A 22,951-nucleotide genomic window follows, 5' to 3' on the forward strand; every position below is an offset into this window, starting at 1 on the left:
CTCTCTCTCTTTCTCTTGCCGCTCACATGAACATGCTTTTCACCAGTCGCGAATACTGTCAGTGAGCGTCAGACGCGACGCGACATCGCGCGAAAGTTCGTGGTGTTGTTACGGTATCCTCCTTTGACAGAATACCGCTTGTCGTTTAAAAAAAGAACGCGTGTGACGCGACGCCATTTTGCGCAAATGTGATCGATGATCGTTGGGAGCATGGAGAAGAGAATCCTAGTCCTCGCTGGAATTTAAAGTTGCGAAAAAAACTCAATTTGAGACGATATTCTCACAGATGTCATAGAAAATTTCTCGATTGTTTCGAATTGATCGTGCGCGAAGATATTGAGCTCGGGCATTGGAACCGAGGTACCATCCTGTGAGAAGTTTCTTCCAACTGGGACTGACAGAAGATCGACAATCGGAAATGGCCTAGTTTCTCGTCCGATGTTCCGCAGTGTCCTGTTGTTCGTCGGCCCCGGACGCCGTACGGCAATGTTGCGAATAAACGATTACGAATAACGATCGTCGGTGTTCGTCGGCAGTCCCGTAAATCCGCGGAGTTTGAAGACAAGTGAAGACAAGTCTTTGCGCGCAGCATTGTCGATCTTTTTACTGAATCGACGCCAATCTAAGGCGTGATGCCTTGGTTGCTTGAAACTTGGCCGTCTCGTACCGGATATTAAACTCAAGATATTATTTCTATAAATAATTTTAATGATCGATATTTCAATTTTTTTTTTTTTTTTTATCACTTAAGAAGGTAGAATTAAAAAAAAGGAATTGTCCAAAATGCGACCACCTGTTGTGCCTACCTGATGCGCCCACCTGTTGCGCTTCCCTGAATGCAACTTATTAGAGACGTTATTGAATCCGTTTTACCGAGCATCAAATAAAAATTATCGTTGTCAAGCAATGATCGTGCTTTGGATTTTTGCACGCATCGAGTAATTCAGAAAACAACCGTTTCTCTATTTTTGTCTTTCGTCTGAACGACGCGAGGTCATGAAGGTACGGAGTTATCCAGGACGAGCAGTCCTGGAAGATGCAGAACTTTTATTAGATCCAGACGCGACGCGCGGCCGAGGCATGGAATTGCTCTATGAGGCCAGCTGGCGCGAGTGTGGGGTCAACTGGACAGGCAATGGCGCCAACAGCGGTACCGGCAAGACTTCCATCAGGCAGCAAGAAGACGAGCCCTATATTGGGCAATCCTATGTTGACGTAATGTCGCAGCTCGAAGGCAAATTGGAGGAACCATTTTCGATGAAAGAAGACACGCGGTCTAGAGGATCAAGCAGCACTGACACTACCGACAGCGAATGCTCCGAGATAAACCAGCCGTCCTCCGGCAATGTTCAGAGCGGTTTTCTTATTCCAAGACCGAGGCTGATAGTGCCGGTCCACACCTACGCAAGAAGAAGACGCACCGGGGCACCGCAACCCATAAAGAGACGCCAAATACGTGAAGGTATTGTACATGATGAGTTGGACACGCCGTTGATGTGAGGATCCTAAGTTTTTATAGGCAGTATTTCTCGAGAATAAGCAAACATGCGAAATCGTATACAGAATGATTTATAGAATCGCGTGCAAGTCTCGACTAACGAGTGAAATTGTTTTTGACTTCGCTTGAACGGCACTTTTCTTCAAGATTGTTGGATATCTTTCTCACGAATACTTCGATATAATTCTTTTTTAGAAGTTAAATTAAAATCTTATTCAAGTTTAGCTTGTTTTAAAACGTTAAATTTAAAAAATATAAATTTTGTTATCTGTTAAAAAAACATATTTAATTTGATTATAACAAAAAATATTAGCGTTTAAATATTCCATCTGCCTTCTAAAATCTTTAGACGATATATAATTCACGGCAGACACGAAGAGAGAAATCTATTTTATGCATCACATATCTTGATTTATGTATACCTACATATGTATATATATAATTTGTATAATAAAAAATTATATATATGTAAACAAAAAATAAATAAATTATATGAATGTATACAGAATTTTACTTTTTGATATGTATGTATGTATGTATAATTCTTCAAGTATTTTATGCATTATGTACGATACATAAAACTAAATAAATATCTTGAATTTTGTAACAAATTATATATTATCTAAAATGAGTTTTAATTTTTAATTATTGTATATTACAACAAGTGATGATCGGACGGCGAACAAATATACAGAGTCTCAGTGGTGCATTTCTTAAAAGAAGTCATTCACTTGCACAAAAGAAGAGAAAGTACTTCCGAGACACTCTGTACATGATTGCCGGATGTGGTTATGTCTCACAATGAAATATGTATATGAGAGATACTCGTTTATATAATTGTTCTAACATAGAGGGAACGAAATAAAACATAATACGAAGCAAATAATTATATGTATACATATATTACTTGCGCGCATGCACGTACGCCCACAATTTTCTTCACGCATAGAAAGAACAAAGGTTTCGGATACCGATGTCGCGTCAAGCTGACCTCGATATTATATTTTTTAGAGCACGAAACCGGATTATCTCGCGAAATCAGCTCTTCGTCTGCTTCGCTGCTCGAGAAAAGCGATTTTATCGTTCGCTTTGTACACACAATCGTATGTTCGTGTTTTGCTATGACATATTTCAATGTTATACAACACAGACATACGCGAAAGTTTTTAAATTTACACTTTTACATAATTATACATAATTTATCTCATGTTACTTGCGCACCATGAAATCGCTTTACGAATTAATAATAATACATAGCATGACTAATATATAACTGCTCAAATTGATAACGTTTATAATAAGAATACCAAATATTTATAGTTAAAATCCCATTAAGATTTTTTCTTGGAATATTTCTATTTTTAAAAGTTTGCAGTAGTAAAAACAGTAAAATTAAATGTTTCTTAACAATCAGAAATTTTCTCTGAAATAATTTCGTTTTTCCTTTGTGCTTATAAGAAAAGGTATGCAAGTGTCCCTCTCCAATTTTGATGCTCTTTGAATATGTTGTAGTCTAGGTCAAAAGAGGAGACACGGTATTTTTTCGATCGTTAAGGGGGTGAAACATCCTCTTGAGAAAAATCGGTTTTTATATTTCTAAGCAAATACCGTCGAAACGGTAAGAGATATAAAAACCGATGTGTTTCACCCCTTTAACGGCTGTATAAAAAAATACGTGTCTCCTATTTTAACCTAGACTACAACATATTCAAACCGCATTAAAATCGGAGGGGGACACTTGCATACCTTTCCTTGTTAGTCATATCTTCTAATTATTATCTCTTTCTTTCTCTTTCTCTCTTAGAAACATGATATTAAATATATATTTTATTAATTTATAAATTTTGTGATATGCAATTTAATGTATTTTATCTATGCATTTTAAATAAGAGAGTCTCTTGAACATTTCTTAAACATTAAAGACTTATTAATATTGTATAATGTACAACGGATTCTTTCGAAACTACCTGTATATACATATATAATTTTATATTTATATTCATGTAAAACATATCGAGCATTTCATATGATTGAGTATATCGTCAATCCATCCGAAATTAATCACATTAGCCTTTAATTTCAATTTTCTCTATAAAGCAAGTTTCTTATTTCATTTACATGTATATCGCTTATAGCAAGCCTCACAAATTCATTTATGGCATCAATGACATCATGCGCCATGAAAAAAATCGCATATTAATATGTGTCAAGAATAATGAAAAGCAAAGTACAATCATTACCATTTCATTACTATTTATGATCTTCAATATACTAATCTTCAAATAACTGATACTAAAATCAATATTAACATTTGCGCATATTCAATTATATATATATATATATATTCTCTGACCGCGAACTACTTGCACATTTGTGGTCCGATTCCTACGAAATTGGTACCAAAATGTTGCAAATTATTCTGGGATGGCTGCTATGTGGTTTCTTTTTAAATTTAAAAATTTAAAAAAATTTTTTTTTTTTAATATATATATATATTTTTATATATATGTATCGTTCGTCTGTATGTCTGTCTGTCTCTCTGACCGCGAACTACTTGCACATTTGTGGTCCGATTCCTATGAAATTGGTACCAAAATGTTGCAAATTATTCTGGGATGGCTGCTATGTGGTTTCTTTTTAAATTTAAAAATTTAAAAAAATTTTTTTTTTTTTTAATTATAGGAGGTTATGTTTTCGCAAAAAAAATGTTTTTCCAGATTTCTCTGCCAATGTGTTCAAAATGTTTCGAAACATTGAGAAATCACATTTTTTTAATTAAAAAATATTTTTTTAATTATAGAAAGTTATGTTTTTGCGAAAAAAAATGTTTTTCCAGATTTCTCTGCCATTTAAACATTTTTTTCGCGAAAACATAACCTCCTATAATTAAAAAATATATATGTATAAATAGATTGAAGAAATAAGCTATCAAGGATATCTTATTAAATAGTAAAATCTAAAATTTTTTACGAAAAATATTATATAGAGAGGTTTCGAAAATTGAAGAATTATAAATTGTGTGAGAACTAATAATAGCGAGGTCAGTATTGGGCAAAGGCTTTGAGGCCCGCGCGAAGCGCGGGTCGAAAAGCTAGTATATATATATATATATATATATATATATATATATACTAGCTTTTCGACCCGCGCTTCGCGCGGGCCTCAAAGCTTTTGCCCAATACTGACCTCGCTATTATTAGTTCTCACACAATTTATAATTCTTCAATTTTATTATATATATATATATATATATATATATATATATATATATATAAATATACACGGTATGTTCCAAAAGTTCCCGGAACTGAGTTTTTAAATTCAATACTAATAGCGCAATTTGCCTGTACTTTTGGAAATATGTTGAGGGAACTTATCGCGCTTACACTCCATGTAAAATTTCAGCAAGCTACGTTCAAATTCAAGCGGTATTCAAACATTTCGCGGCGTTTGTGACGTGCGTTACTTATTGTAAAACAGATATTTATAAATGAAGCAACGTGTTGCAATTAAATTTTGTTTTAAATGCGCCGGTTTGAATGCGACGGAAACGTCCGCCAGACTATTTTCTTTTTCCGAAGATAAAGTTGCAGTTGAAGAGAAACCGATTTAACACGATGGAGAACATAATATATATATATATATATATATATATATATATATATATATATATATATATATATATATATATCCAATATAAATTTATCCAATTTAGGACCATTTTACTCCATTTATCTACAAATCTGACGTAATAGGCAATTTCTGCAGTCAGATCGTATTCAGCGCACAAAATTACATAGAAAACTACCCTTTAAGCCTCAAATAACTTTTAACACCTTTAATTTCGCAGACCTGTAATCAATTTTAAAGACATTCATCAAAGTTACAATTATATACAGATGAATTATGAAAATTATTTAATATAATTTCATAAATATATTACGTTAAATATTTCAGAAAAACACTGAATTGCTTCGATGGAAATTTACATAAGAGCCTGTGTGTTACATATTTTTATAGAGAATTTTTCTTATCTTATGGAATACTTAAAAACTCATTCGGCACTTACGCCGCTGGATTCTTATCAATGCTTATGTCGCTTTGAAGTAGATAAAAGCAAGAAAAATGTTGTACAAACGTTATTACATTTGTGTGATGCTTGATACATGTACACATTTCTAACATAGAATAAACGTGCATTAAATACAACCGTACAAATGTCTTAACATAGACAACGATGATCCTTCTTATCTTTTCAAAGATTATATACAGGATGTTTCAGGGTTAAATGACCTCTTAAAATACGACTTTAGAACTTCAAAAGAAGAAAAGATTTTTCTTTGGAGATTTTTCTTGGAGATATGCCTCTAAACGCTTTGTTAAGGTATTTACTACACCTACTAGTTGTCAACTAGTCCAATTCTTTACTAGTGATGTTATCACAGACTTCTATATATTATTAGATTGTTAACTTGTTATGTATAAAGATGTAATGTTTCTTCATTTCTTATGTATGAAAAGGTACATAAAGGTAATTTTCTTTTTACACGTATGTACACTCATACAACGAAACGCGTACATGTGTGGGAGAACTCTTATGTCTATCTGCAAAATGAGACTTTTACAGAATGAGTTGCTTTTTCGAACCATTTTATATAAGCGAGATTTAGAGAGCAGTTTAGTATAATACATAGAAATCTGGATGTTACATATCACACAGCCAATTCAATTAGATTTGAATAAAGTTACGGGTAAGAATGATAAAGTTATTGTACAACTGCTAATACGAACTTGTTTTCATAACCATACATGTTTCCTAACTGTACATATAAAAACGATTGTGTTATAAAAATGTATTATACACAATACCATATCACTGTTGAGAAATTTTCTCCGAGAGATTTCTCGAATTTGGTTGCGGACTAAAGGTTATCGTATACAAATTTATAATATAAGCATAAGTAAAATAATAAGATAATTACGATAGTATGAGTTATTATTATTATTTTTATAAATAATATAATATAATAATACTTCTTACAATTAGTATTAATTATTTCCTACTTATGTAATTACTTATGTCATTTTGTAAATTTGTGTACAAAAGCTAGTGTACAAAAGTACGTAAATTCAACCGAATTCGCTATCAGTTTGTTCGACATTTTCACGAACAAGGAAAATCTTCCAGATATCTCTCTTTGATTTTAATAAATTTGGAGGGTTTGTAAAAGAAGGATCAAAGTATTCGATATGTATTTTTTTATCGGCAACCAATCATTTAAAGAATGTAAAAATAAAACATTTGAGTTTTATAACTCACATTTTTTTATGCAAAAAAAATTAATTTTTATACCTATGGATAACTTTTAAAATTCTGTATATTCTGTACATTTATGAAATTATACTATCATGCTTTGTGCAGAAGCTATAGCCGAAAAATGAAAATTTGGATTTTTTAGGACTAATTTCACAATTCTTAAACATGATTATAAAAAAAAATACGAATGTAGACCTATTAATATGCTATCAATTTTTAAAAAAGAGAGTTAGTAAAAAAAACAAATTGAAGCGTATCTTCAATCTAACGATATTCTAACGGAACATCAATTGAGCTTTAGAAGACAGTATTTGTGAAACGACGATTTAACCGTTATCGACGAATGGAAATTAATAGTTAGTGAAGGAAAAATGATAGGGGTAATTTTTACGGATCTTAGACAAGCATTTGATACAACAGATACAGAAAGATTAATAAAGAAATTATATCTGTACAGAATTAGAAGAATGGTTAAGATCATATCTAAATAATAGAACACAATAGATCCTTTTCAACAATAAATGATCTAAATTAATTGCCATTGAATATGGAGTGCCACAAAATCTTTGTTATTTATTGTACAATATATATAAACGATATAATTAAAGTCTGTCCAGAAGAATAGAGTATAAAAATGTTCGCAGATGACTATATTAATACACATAATTGGAGAAAGTAGTGCGGAATTAAAGAGTAAAATGAATATAAAATTTAAATAGTAGAAAAATGGATGAATATAAATAAGTTTAAAATGAATGCAGGATAAATATATGATAGTCAGAAGATAAGAAAAGAAATATTGTGTTGAAATGTTTGGATAGAACTGAGATGGAATGAGTAGAAATAATGAAATATTTAGGTATAATTATTAAAGATAGATTAAAGACCATTATAATTATGTGTTAAAAAAAATAGGAAAAAAAACAAATTTTCTAGAATAGATATTGATGTGCATTGTATACATATAATCGATTACAACGCTTCACTTTGAGTATTACGCAACATTATTAATTGATATAAGAGAAACATAACTAGATAAATTGTAAGGAGCGCAAAATTGAGCCTTGAGAGTTATATTGTAAGTAGTGTAATATACTAAAATGGAACCTATGGTGCAAACGTCGCAGTTTATATCCATAAAACAGAAGCTATTATAACGTGTGTATATTTAAAAGGACATATCCGTTAAGGAATAGGTTAGAAATAGTAAGAAATGAGAGTGAAAGACAAACACGGCAAGCCAGGGACGTTGTAATACAATAGGTAGTTTGCATGATTTTGAAAAACAATTGCATTTTACAATTTATATATAGTTTTAAATGTAATTATTTTTTTCGTAATTTTTTTAATGCAAATTAAGCAAGAAAATCAATAATAAAAATTACATTATTTGAAATTGTCGAATACGATCCGGAAACGACCGAGTTCTCCCGAACGCGATGTGACGTCACAGTGCAATATCTACATTCGGGGAGACGCTAATAGCGCTAAATAACGTGAAATAGCGTCTCAAACCTAATCAATATATACAGTGACAACACACTATTTTTATTTATTAAAATATCCAGTTATTGTGAAAATGGACAAAGGTAGCATGTACAAAACCTGTTTTGTACCTCTATGTAAAAGTACAACAATTAAAACACCCAATAAATTGTTTTTCTTTGTACCTCGAGATCAAGAATGACCGAATATCGCAATACAGAATACAGAAAACAAACATTTGAAACTATTGCACTGTGACGTCACGCACTCCAACCAATCAAAATCGTTTTCTCACAATTTAAATTTTATTAAATTTTAATTTAATTTTTTAATATCTTCCTATTGATTAAAATTTAAAATTTTCTTATAAATAAATTTATAATAATATATATTTAAATTACATATATTAAAAAATTTTTTTCTCTTTTAATGCAAACTCCCTATTCTGTAGAACAAGAAGCGTACAAAAGAGTATGTTTTATTTGAAGGAGTAAAAATGTATAATTCCTTACCAGCTGAAATAAAACAATGTGAAAAAATTTGAGCAGTTTATGTTAAAAAAACATATTTTATATAATGTAATTTAAATAATTACAATGTAATTTTGTGTTACAAATAGCTAAGGTAGCTAATAAAAATCAATCTCTCTCTCTCTCTCTCTCTCTCTCTCTCTCTCTCTCTCTCTCTCTCTCTCTCTTTCTCTCATTTTTACTTATACATCATTTTTGACGCTTAAACAAAATATTTACGGACATATCTTCAGAAGAAAATTTTTTCTTGTTTTAAAGTCCTAAATCAAATTTTAAGTTAGGTTATTTAACCCTGAAACATTCTGTATAATAAGAATATTAATTATTCTAATAGCGCGCAATAAATTAGAGATGAAAGAAATTAGCAATGGAAAAGTAATCAATTTCTGTTTGATTGTACTTAAAATTCATTGTGTCTATTTAATAGTCATGCAGAAAACATTGTTTGATGTTTTCAATAATAAACAATTGATAATTAAATTAGTTGTTGGTTTTTAAACTTAAAACGTTTGAAATGTTTTTTTCGTACGAGTAGAAAATATTAATAGTAGTGATTATTTTAAAGAGTAAAACACAATTCTCTACACTGTCAAAAATTTTTCTTTACACTACGATATAGTCAAACTTTTTTTATTTGCCGCTTTAATGAAAAGTATCCAAATGGATAGCAAAATGTTTGATAATCGGAGGACATCTGGTTTCGAGAGCCGTCTAGAACTGAAAATGTCGATAACTGCCGCGATAAAATTTTTTGTTCTCGAATTCAAGTTCGAAACACTAAAGTGTTTAAGAAATGTTAGCGTAAGACGATTTTAATTAATCACTCACTTTTTTACTCGTGTGATAATGATCGCTCATTCCCGCAGACACAAGGATTACAATCATTTTACAATCATAATTTCTGAATTAACTTATACTGTTATAATATTGCAAAAAACAGTCCATCAGAACAAATGAAACTTTTTAGTGTTTATATAATAGTAATTATTGCACGTGGAAATTAAAATAAGATAAAAACTTATGCCGGATGTTGCGATTCTCGCGTATTTCTTAATGATGGATTTAATTGCAACCCTTTTTTCCGTTATATGACATCGAATAGCATGGTCTTTTAATTTGCTATGTTGAAACGCGTAAAAATATGATGATTTATGTTTTGCCAAAGCGTCATCGTGTTTGTCTACAATAATCGCGTACGTCTGAAACTAGGAAGCGCTGCTAGAAGTACTCAACCGCAAGAATCATTAATTAAAATTATAATTGTCAATAAACTGCAATGAAGTATCATCTCTGTCGCGTGTGCCCTAACCGCAGAAATAAATTGTCTTGTCCCCTATCGAGTTCGCTTGTAAGCGTCGAAATGTCGTAAAGAGTGAAGAGTTTTAACGGTGACGCCTTCTCGAATCAATAAAAAATACGTACTACAATACCCCGAAATATATTAGTTTGAATTACTTGAATATTACTCATATTTAAGCAACATCTTAATTAGAAAACAGACTTCCCGTGATACCCAGTTACTCGTTAGTTCATTCGCAATTCTCCGATAAGAATAAGAAGATTCAGAGAAGGTTGCGAAAATTATAGCATGACCGATAGTGGCAGAATGTTTTAACGGCTTGCTGTTGACCGATTCTGCAATCGCGAATTTCTCAATTCGGCATCCTGTTTTACGTACCTTTTACGCGAAAAAAAAACCATGACTTCGCTCACGCTCTAAAAACAACAATGAAGTAATCAGCACTCGACGATCGAGGGTCCCTCTATGACATTCGCATTGATTCTCAATAGTTGTACGTATGTATGTACGTACACGCGGTGACGAGCTGTATTTCTATCTCTTTCTCTCTGTAGCTGTTAAACGCAAACGTTAATACTTGGAATATTTTGTTTCATGAACTTTTATTAAAAAGAACTCTATCTATCTACCGAATAAAAGTGAAGGAAACCTAAGAAATTCACAAAGTATGTTTCGAAACTCTTTACTACGTTTCTTGCTCGCAAAAAAATTTTTTATTTTCCTTCGGTTAAACACACATCTGATCATTTCTATTGCGTTCATCTTTTGATTTAAACATTATTGAAGAATAAAAAATAGTAATTCAAAATGTGAAAATTTCTTTCCTCGCGATGTTTGACGCGATAAAGGCATTAAAAAAATTGATTTATTTTCCTGAGAAAAATTTCCGAACAAATTACACTGGTCAAATTTCTCTTTCATGCTCTAAAGCGAGGTCAAGTTGCCGGAATAAGCAGGAGTTTGGTTACGCTGGTTTCGCATAAAACTTGAAGATATGAGTAAAGCATAAACTCTTTGTTATTCTATGTCGTCATGCTAGGTTTTCTACTGCATGTTTTATACATATACACACACATACACACAATTATATACTTTATGTATATATATATATATATATATATGTACAATATATGTATACCTATGTGAAGCTCACTAGTATATTTAGTGGTTCTCTGTGTGCGCAAACAAACCAGTCAGTACCAGTTGCACTATACACAGAGACTTATACTGGAGGAAACTCATGGAGGAAGATTCTCCACTCCGTTCTCTGTCCCTTTTTCTTTTTCTTTTCTATCTTTTTTGTGAAATTTGTCGGTGTTATAGGTAAATAAGTGAATCTCCTTCTTCGTTTGCGGAAGATTGCAACAATTGCGAATGTCATTTGTTTTTGAGCTCTCTGACTTCTGACTGGAAATCGATACTTTGCAAAAAATGCGGGACTTATACAAAAGCGAGATTGGTTAGGTTATGCGCCACATGATCAGGATGTATTTTTTTTTATCTTTGACATTTATGTCTTTATACATGTATATATTTGTATCGAGTCTTCTTTAGAGCTATACAAAGCAATTTTATAGATTTTTATTGTGCGCATTTACCTGCCCTTATAATTGAAGCTTCCATAAATGATTTGAAATTAGCTATGATATACGTGATATTTTTTTTTAAATATTTATTATTGGAACTATTTTTGTGTATGTTGTCTAAACGATTGCAGAAAGAGATTTTGGAATTAAAGAAAAAAATATTTTGGAAGTAAAACTTCAAAAATAATATCTATTAAATTTAGAAATAGCATAATATTATGATAAACAAATGTGTGTTTATCTCTCTGCAAATTTTTATTATAAATATCTTTATATATAGTGGATGTCGATAAATTAATACAAGCTAATACAGAATGGTTCATAGTGACTAATGAGACAGTCATTTGAAACCAATGTTCTCAGATACATACAAGCGTATGTATACGCATTGTCCGGTGAAATACAATATTTATTAAACAAACAGTGCATCAGTGTAATCAGGTGCTTCGATGTAATATGATGACACGATCAAAACATCTGCGTTTTGATATTAACGATTTTGCGTAAGAATGTATATTGATTTTATTTTCAAAACGCGTCGCAACGATTATTCGCATGTTTCATTCTTGCAAAAGTGATAAACGCGAATGAAGAGGAACTTTCCCGACTTTTTTATAGCGTAGTTACATAATTATATACGCTATGAAAGATCAAGTTATAATTATCGAGGATTAAACGATGGTGCATATCAACAAGAATATAATTTACATGATCTGTATAATTTGCCGACACTTGGCTCTAGTTTGAATCTAAGCGATTATTCAGACGTCATATATTGTATTTCTATTCAGACATCATGCATTTATATTCTTGGAATATACAGTTCTCCTCGGTAGAACACTTTTATCCGAGATAACCGTAATTATAAGAGGAAGAAATGATTTATTGCGAGTTTACTTTTAGATGACGTGAAGAAGAAAGAGATATGAATAATGAATTTCTGAAACGTTCCTATATTAAGCGGTAACTTTTATTTATCTATTTTTATTTTGATATTTTTTCTTGCAAAGATTAATGTATATATAATTATTGTAGAAATACTCAAAAGAATTTCGTTCTCTTTAAATGCTACCTCGCGCATTTTACAAATAAATATTTTTATCTGTAATTGTATTTAATCTTTCTAAAATGCGATAACAATTGTAGGAAACTTTTGTAACTTTTGTTTGATTGCAAACTATACAAAGCTTTAACCCTTTCAGTCACAGCGGGTCACCCAGAGATCCACCTTTTTTTTCGTAGTTTTTCACTGTTTTAACTACTTTTTTTATCAACAAATACCGGATTTTTTGTTTCTGCAGAATCTCCAGAACATCAATAAGTGTACAAAAAATATGAACAGTCATTATTTATTAATTGCAAAAATACCGTATATAAACAAACAGTGAAAATTTAGTACTTTTTTACGAAAAAATGCATTTTCTACTAATCTATTATGACAATAGATACGGCAATTTTTTTATAATCTTAGTACACTCTAAAGTATTTTTCAGAATTTTTTTACAATTTTCCACCGTGTTGCTTTTGTTAAATCCTCCATTTTTGATAAAAAATATATAAAAAACAATATTTTCTGTTCTAAATTGAAAGTACCAGTTGTATTCTTTTTTAAATTTTTTCTCTGAAGGTTTTTTTAGATCGCAGGATCTGAATCTAAAGGAAAAAAATTTAATTTCCAAAATTTAATATAGGGATCCAATATGGCGGAAGTAAAATTTTGAAAATTTCGTCTGCCATATTGGATCAGCCATCTTGAATTTTGAAAATCTGATAACGGATTCGTAATTAGCGATCCCAAAAACCCTTACATTAGCAAATTTTATAAAATACTGACAATTAGAAAAATTCGCGACTCAAAGGGTTAATGGCATCTTTCACTCACAATTTTTTTCGCTAAAACCCTCACGTTGCTTTTACATTAGTATTACAACATATATATTTTTCAAAGTTTGTAACAGTGATACACGCGAATACTTTCTGAGAAGTACGAACAATTTCTGAGTTTTTTAGACTTTTATTATGTGTTGTAGATCATTTTATAATTTTAATTTTTTTTTTCATATTATATCATATCTTTTTAATTTTCAACAGAAAAAGATATTAGCCAATCTCGCGCGATGCACATGGTAAAACCAGTTCGAGATCTTTTGTATGACTCGTACTAAACGTTATGCGCGAGAGGAAGTGAAAGCAACGCTCGCGAGACAATATGGCCATGGACTATCTATCTCCTGTCGCAATGTCGGATTTGCTTAAGTCCTGGCGAATGATACAGCGAAAAGAAAAGCTGGTTGTTTCGACCAGCATAAGCTTCTATTGAGCTCACTTTAAACGATAATTGGCGATAGAAATTTATTTGTAATCTTATTCTAATGTATGTATTCTATAATATTGTATATATTTTATGTATATGTATACATATATTTTATTTTTTTGAATAGATATTTTATATATTACGTGGCATACATAAATAAAAACCTCTTTCGAAGTTTATTACATATACATATATTATAGATTGTCTAAAGTAACTTTAGCGCGTACAGTTGAAATATATGGAAGGAAATTATTTCGTACATCTTGAAATTAATGTAGAAAAAAATATCATGTTTTAAAAATTACATTGCAAACGATTAACACATACTTGCATAATTTTTATGTTTGCAATAATAATTCAAATATTTTTACCATAAAGCGAAAATGGTATAATATAGTGGAATATTAGGCTGACGAAAATTATGAAAAATTATATTTAATATAACACACGCACGCGCATTTATCTCGCGCCTTTCGATAATGATTATTTAAGAAAATCAAACGTGCATTTAGAATATATTTGAAACACATTTGAACGTGTCAGTTTCACATAACACATCGAACATTGATGATCGATGACGATTCGACAGGTTCAACTTTTATTAGATCAATTAATTTCAATACTGATCTCAAAGATGCGACAGCCTTTCTTGTTTTAAAATTTTGTTCCGACCTGCTGAATGATACGTATGTAGTTTAATAAAATAATTTTAATTATATATATAATTATATAAAAAATGATTCGAAAAATTGATTAATAACTTAACAATTTAATTTTCTCTTCATAAATAAAATCAATCAAATATTGATTGAATCGCTTAAGCAGTGCTTTGATGTAAGGCAGATAAGATGATAAGAATTTGATTTCAATATGATAAAGTCTGCAACTGTATTTTAAGTAACTTATTGTTAGAATTCACAAGAATATTTCAAAATCATTAACACATATGTTTACATCTCTGATGTGGATATTTCTTTTCAGAGGGTAAGGTCGAAGTATCAAGAGATGGTAAATATCTCAGTACCTTGCAACATGGTAAGGTACTGGGGGAGCTCGCGATTCTTTACAACTGTAAGAGGACAGCAACGATTACCGCGGCAACTGATTGCCATCTCTGGGCCATCGACCGACAATGCTTCCAAACTATTATGATGAGGACTGGTCTCTCGAGACAGGCGGAATACACAGACTTCTTAAAGAGGTAAGCTTGTGTTATAGCCCAAGAGCTTATTATATAATATATTATTATTATATTATAATTAAAAATTATAGAGAATAAAAAAGACATATAGCTGTAAGAATTTACCGCACGAAGCTTATACAACAAGCTATACGCGGAAGCAAAAGTATTACGAAAGCGCGGAAATATCGAAAGCAATCTCGATATTGCTGAATTGCGAAAAGGTACAAGAATTTTTAATTTGGACTTTTTTCGCTTGCATCCGATACTACGATTTGGGCGATCATATTTAGTCGCCAAGTGATCTCTTCTGATTAGGTTAATCGAAGGAAAGTAATAAAATGACCCACCGCGAAAACGTGAGCGGACAGTGTTAGTTAACAAGGAATTTATGAGTCATTATCGAGCAATCATTATAAAGTTTGTAAAAAGAAGTTTAAAAATAACTCTCTACATAAGTAAATGTGTTGGAATAATTACATATATATTTGAAATAAATCACGTAATAACTACTTATAAATTATGATCTCAAGTAAAAATCCTGTGCCTCACTAAGGAGGCACATAACAAAATTGATGGCAGCAGTGAGATGACCGGAGGACCCCATTCAGAAAGCTGAAGAAGACCGGCAATATACAGAAGTGTAAAACGGAAGGCACACCAGCCTTACAGCCATTAAAAGAACACATGAAAAGAAGTTGATAGATACAAGCAGATGAAAAGTCAATATACAATGCAATATACACATATATAAAAACACGCAACCACATACGGAAAATGAGACGAGCATTGCCGCTGAAACCTGAGCAAGGGCACGAGCCGCCGAGCCGATCTACGATAACAACGCCATGAACAACTGCGCTGAATAACGAGTTCCGTACCACTTGCTGTATCAATCTACAAGCGAGGAAACGCAGCATCAGCAGCCGAGCAACACAGTCGAGCTATACATTGACCCATGCAAATGAAACACAGTTCATTTGTACAATACATATGTTGTATAAGACTGACTCAACCGCTGTTATTGCTGTTTAGAAACACAATTAGTAATTACATTATCTATTTATTTCTATCGTACAGCTATTCTACAAACGAATTTTCTAGACAAAGAAAAATTAACTTTCGTAATATACCATAAATAAATCAGACGTATTAAGGCTCCTGAGTACTCGCCGCGGAACTTCGATGTCGACAGTGGCGACATATAGTTCTGTCTCTTTCTCTCTTTTGGGAAATATGTTAGAAGCGAGAAATGACAGCCCAATTTATGTTGCGACCTACGTCGTAATTATTTGCTTTTTGCTAGTGTTGTGATGTGCAACGTATTTATGAAACTTGTGAAAATGGACGGCTGCCAAGCTATGTAAGGAATAAACTGTGTAAAGTAACATTTTCCTCTCCTTTCGACAGCTGTGCAAATCGCGTGTTTTTCCGCATTTCAAGGGTTCATTTCGGACTCAATTTACAGTTATTTATCAATTGTCAGGAGAAAGGATTACCAGCCGTCCATTTTTACAAGTGTTCTGAAGAGATTGGTAGTATTATTTCGTTGAAATATGTTTTTATTTACATGTCAGTCGCAACATAAATTAGGGTGTCATTTCTCGCTATTTCTCGCTTATGACGTCACGATTTCAATATAGCCGCGGTGACTACTCAGGAGCCTTAATTACATTTATTTTGTGTAAAAAATGCATTCTTGGAAAAAAAATTGTATTTCGAAAAAAGATATTTAAAAAAAGAGAATTATTCACTCGAGATTTGAAGTAACGTTGACGCTACAAGTTTAGCACGCTGCCGCTGTGCTACACGCTCTTCGATTAATCACTCCATTTCATGTGTTCATACAGCGCTCGAGCTTTTTCATTTCGATTTTCACGCGAATGCTTGAGAAGCATCTTATCCCTTTGCTCCGTAATACTTGATATAAGTATTGTTAGTGTACTTAAAACTTAACGCACGCATAAATCTCGAAACACAATCTCGAGTGAAAGCAAAACTTGAGTTACCTGAAACACGAATTAGTTACCAAACACGAATTTCCACTTAAAGTTTTAACGAGAGCCTAGTCTTAAATAACACTGTTGATCCCACTGATGGAAATTAATCCGAAACTCAATCAATCATCGACTGAGACAATATATTAGTCGATTTTTAAGCCGAATATCTTTGTGGAAAGATTTTTCTTTGTACGAGAACGATTGTTTCGAGCCGGGAGATTTATTGACATATAACAAATGTTTGAAATGCACGACGCAAAAATCAATCTTCGTAAACGTATCGTTCAGCGTAGCAGACGTCGAAATCGAATGTCTCCGACGATCAATTCACCAGATAGGAAGAAATATAGTGGAAGTTGAGCATACAGTTCCCGCTAGATTTCGCGAGGATAGAGGGTACGCGGTCCTCGATCTATTAAGTGAAATATGTATTTCAGTTCGATACCAGGGCTTAGGATGGTATATTAAACTGAGAACTTGTATTCAAAAAAAAGAAAGAACAAGTTTTATTGCGTCTACACACTTATAATTAATGCAAAAGGTAATCTCCTAACCTTTTTTTTTAGTCTCTAAAAACCTCTCATATATCAACGTCACCGCTCCTCTTGTCTTCAAGCGAGGTACTTTTCACCGTCTTAGCAGAGAATACAAATTAGAATAGAATCAGAACGTTATCTACATTCTCCCCTCTTTGAGGGAATAACTACAAAAAAATATCTAGCTTTTAAGCAAACAAAATATTAACTAAATTTTAAATCACAATGTTTTTACATCTTTTGATTAGACTTTAGCAAATTAAAATAAATGAAAAAAATCTCTAATTATTGTAATAACTTCGTGAGGGTATCACTTTACATCCCCTCAGCGTTTTTCTATCTTCTTGTTTTCGTTTTTGTTCGGTGTTTTACCTACATCAATATTCTTTGCCTGTTGAGAATCTCATTTCACATTTAATCCTAATGGTAAGTTGCATGAATTTAAAGTTTATATCGATTTTAAATATGCTTCATATATTTTATTGTTTTTGGTCGCTGATATCTCTGGTGAGTAGAATCTTTATACTGGACGTACTAATCCTCCAGTTGTTGTTTTGACCTTTATTACACGTACCTTATCATCTCGTCCAGGAAAGAGATGAATTACCCTGTCTAAAGCTCAATCTAGACGTTTTATTTGATCACTGCCGATGGAAATAATGTCTACCAGTTTGAACTCAATTTGGAAATTCGATTTTAGTTTATTTCTTCGAGATAGTTGACTGAAATATTCGATCCTTAATCTATGTGGCAATTGCTCACAAAGTTCTTGACGATATTTTATTGTTGTATTGAGTTTCTCTGTGAAATTATAACGATTTATGTATGCACATATTTTCATTTTCTGTGTTTAATCGATTAATTTAATGATAATGGAGGATGTAACACAATCGAGTGTCGACACTCAAATGCATCTTACCTGTTTGAAATTAAACTCTTTGTTCTCAGAAGACGTAATTCATCTTTAGATATACAGAAGAAACTCTTCTTGTATTAATTGTAACAGCATCAGTTCTGTTAGTTGTACTTCTCTCGTTGTCAATATTGTAGTCTAGAAGTTTGCTCTTTTTTTTTTTTTTTTTTTTTTTGTTAACTATGAATTTCTCATCCAAACTAATGTGTGCACAATTCGTAAATGATATAGATAGAGTCAATAAGCGATCTATTAAGTCTTTTTGTTTTTGATTTTCATTTATATTACTCGTGACTTGGATTATAGTGGGAATATGTTTGTCATGTTTTCTTTCCTTACTTACAACTTTTCTTATTTCACAGACTACTAAATTTTCATCTACTGTAAAACGACAATTGAGCCACATCTCTCTTGGAAGCTTAAGTCATTGCGGGCTTTCCCACCAGCGCGATTCTAGCAATTGTTTGGCATTACAGCTACGTGAAAGAAGATCAGATGGATTTATATCTCCTGGTACGTGTCGCCAGCATTCATGATTAGTTAGTCGACGTTGCATCATATTCCAAACAAACGTAGCCCATCGTGTCTCTTTTTGGATCTAAGTCAGTACAGTTGAGAGAAGAATCCGTTCAATAGTATTGTACGACATGTTGATTATTTAATGTTATGTTGTTTATAAGTCTAGCTCTCTCACTGAGGCTCCCAACAATTCTAATTTTGGAATTATAGCTTCTGCTTTTGAAGCTATTCTGGATTTAGCTTCGATGAAGCAAACGTTTACATTGTCTCTGTACTCAACTCTGGCGAATCTTACAACTCCATATGCTTCTTGACTTGCATCTACAAAAAGATGTAATGAGAAAGTAGCTAGATGATCTCCAAATGCCCAACATGGATTTCTTTACTGACATAGCTTTAATTCCTGTTGGCATTATAAAAACGTTTTTTGATGTTTTGTCGTTTTCTACTTCAACATCCCAGTTTACTGTATATTACTATTTCACAACTTCTTTAGTAATATCTTTGGTTTCATCATCACAAAACATGGTTGCTGTAAATCAAATATTCTCTGAATATACGATCTCTTTCTTCGTAATCTTGTTGGTGTTTCTATAAGAAAGTAGTTGATGATATCATCAGAGTATCTTCTTCCGTCAATGTCTCACGTCAATCCAAGGACTTGAACTTTCCGGTCGTCATTTTTGTCATATGAATATCGGCATCTCCTTAATTCGAAATCGCTACTAGGCATAATCCAGATCGTCTTTTCTTTAAATGTAGCTGCTTATTTCTTTGATTCAACACTGGAAACACAAGTATCAACGTAAAATAATTCTTTCAATTTTCGAATAATAGCTCTTTCATTGTTATCTTGTATTTTATCTAGTGTGTGCTTTAAGATCAATAGTGGCTGCCAAAAAGAATGGACTATTAAAAATACCAAAAACCATTCGACAATGGCGATATAAGTTGTCTAGCTTTTGTATTCTTTTTCATAAAAATCTTATCTATAACATTGCGCTTCTTAGGAATTACGCTAATTTGTAGAAATACTTTGCGAATATCAGCTGTAATTCCAATCTTATTTTCCCTAAATCGTAAAAGTAACAATGGAATCAATGAAATTGAGTGCGGTTTCTAAACACTGATTTAGTGATGGTCGACTTATTCTTTTGACTGATGCATCGAAGATTGGTCGAATGCGAATGGTGTTATTATCCTTGATGAATAGGTCTGTGTGGTAGGTAGAATCCGGCGTTATCTAACTCTTTTGGAACTTATAGCGATAACTGAAGCGAGCACAGAAGAGAAACTTGTCGAGCCGAGAGTCAGCGTCTTCTAATAAAAAGACCAAATCAGATTACCAACAAGATCAAAGTTTCGCTTTAAATGCGAAAAACGCGAACATTACATATTACAGATGCGATTGCGGAAGTAATAAATATGCGCTTTTTACTACCAGAAAAGCTCTTGTGAATAAATACAATAACTAAATAAAATCTAGACACAGTCGCGAGTACTGGAGCCTAAAGGGTCCCGGATGACCGGGAACAACCTTAAAAATGTTAAAAAAAATAATAATAATACCACACGAAGAAAATACACGCGACGAAATGATTCCGCAACAGCAAAGAGTAAAGAACACTGACTCCACTAGTAGCAGCAGCAGCGAAGACAAACAAGAAGAAGCGAGAAACAACCATGACTCGCAGTAGAATATCGTGTTTAACACGTATAAAAGATACTCTATTCGCACACACGGAAACCGAATTATTATTCGTAATATTACTCATGTGTTAAACGAAAAACGGAAAGATAAATATGTGTACGCTATACGTTTTTTTTTTTTTTTTTTTTTTTTTTTCCGGAACTGTCATCAATGATTACTTTAGATGCCCTTTAGTAATGAACATTTTTTTCCTAACTTTCTGTGACATTCCATTTTTAAGAAAAATGGTTGGTAGATGGTTTAAATCACACTGTATATTGCCTATAAATCACATAATAACTATGATTTAAGTTAAGATTAACACATTAAATTATAATTTAACACGATAAACTATAATTTAATACGTTCTTGGACGGATCCCGAATCTTCAGATTTTAATCCGGTAACAATCTCAAATAAAAATCCCATGTCTCACCGCGGAGACATAACACTTGCATGCAAACATTAATCCTCAATTATCATAGTGGACTTTCATTTGATTCCATTGCAAATGCCTTAAAGCACTAAAGACAACATTTTTTTTATATAATTATATGATTTTTAATAGTATGCAATTAATTGATTCTTAATTTGTTCAATCTTGTGTATGGAATTATATTTTTTTTATTAAGAAAGAAAAAATAAAATTATATTTTTATATAAGGATGTGTATGTACATCATTTATAATTAGAGCCAAGTCAGTCTTGCTGAAAAATAATTGCGTTATTAAATTTTAAGATTTACAGAATCATTGCAATTAAAAATTAATTATTTTATAAGATATTAATACAATGTTGTTTACTTTACTTCTATTAGTATCTTTATATTTCAATGACAAAAGTTTTTCCAAAAATTACATAATTACTTTAATATTTGCATAATTAATTTAATATTTATATTTTTCTATATTCAATATTATAATAAAACTACTCATTACAAGCAATTATAAAGCACTTTTGAATAATTATACCGTTTTCTATAGTATTGATAGTTGCACGTACATGGAAATCTGTGTTCATATATACAGTCTCCGTAAATTTTAATTTTGTAAAAAGATTCGATAATGCTATTTGGAAAATCCTAAAGTCACATTCATATAAGTTATGTGCTCTTTTATTTTTGATAAGAAATAGGAAGAAAAAAAAATAAATAACTCTCCTTGTTTCCACGTATTTAAAGCTCACAAAGATATTCATATAAATATTATTTTAATTTAATGATCCATAATCAGGGTTGGCCGAAAAAGTTTAGCAAGTAGAAAAAAAACTATAAATTCTGATTTTTCCTAGCCCGGACTTTTTATCCAATGAAATGAATTGTAAAAATGATTAATATGTAACAATAATAATATATTTATATAATTTAATGCAAAAAGATATTTTTGCTTTAATTAATAAATAATACTATATAATTATTACAGCTTAACAAAACAAAACCAAAATATAATAATAAAATCTTTTTTAATTCAAATTATTATAATAAGTAGAGATGTGTCGGATAATCGGATACCGGATAATTCAGCACTTATTACTGTTGGATAACTGGATATATTATCCGGCAAAAAAACTAAAAAAAAAAAAACATTTAACTATTGTTTTGCAGTAAATAAAACGAAAGATATAATTAAAATTATATATGTACAGTTTTCTATTTCACATAATTGACTTAATTTATATTGATAATATTGATAAACCATCTAACTTAACTATTTAAGCTATTTAAAACAAATAATGGTAAGCATAGAAATAGTTAGAATATAGACTCTACATTTAGATTAATTTTAGATTTTGTGGAAAATGGCTAAATAGGCCGGATTGTAAAAAAGTAGCGGAATAGACCGGATATCGGATAATTGCCGAATATTATCCGGCACATCCCTAATAAGTGAAATACATTTTTGAAACAAAAACTTTGATATAAATGTTACTATATTTTATATTAATTTTTAGTTCAATGAGAAAACTCTAATAGTAACATAATATAAAAATTTTATCAATATAGATTTGATTCATGTTATAATCTTACAAAATACTAATTTATTTTTTTCACTTCTCAATGTATTATGAATTTTATTTTGAATAA

The 22,951-nt window shown here is 31.4% G+C and overlaps 1 protein-coding gene across 3 annotated transcripts in view; it reads left to right on the top strand.

Moving 5' to 3' along the window:
* The window catches only part of For (cGMP-dependent protein kinase for), a 65,880-nt gene that overhangs the window by 36,652 nt on the left and 6,277 nt on the right, over positions 1-22,951 (top strand). For 2 of the 3 annotated variants that reach the window (XM_072894830.1, XM_072894832.1), the window contains exon 3: positions 15,012-15,231. In XM_072894830.1, the coding sequence (XP_072750931.1) occupies positions 15,012-15,231 (220 nt within the window). Of the gene's footprint in view, positions 1-46; positions 1,463-15,011; positions 15,232-22,951 lie in introns of those variants that run through there. The other variant, XM_072894831.1, reaches the window with a different exon arrangement.

This window comes from Anoplolepis gracilipes, chromosome 6, assembly GCF_047496725.1.
Source record: "Anoplolepis gracilipes chromosome 6, ASM4749672v1, whole genome shotgun sequence".
Lineage (NCBI taxonomy): Eukaryota > Metazoa > Arthropoda > Insecta > Hymenoptera > Formicidae > Anoplolepis > Anoplolepis gracilipes.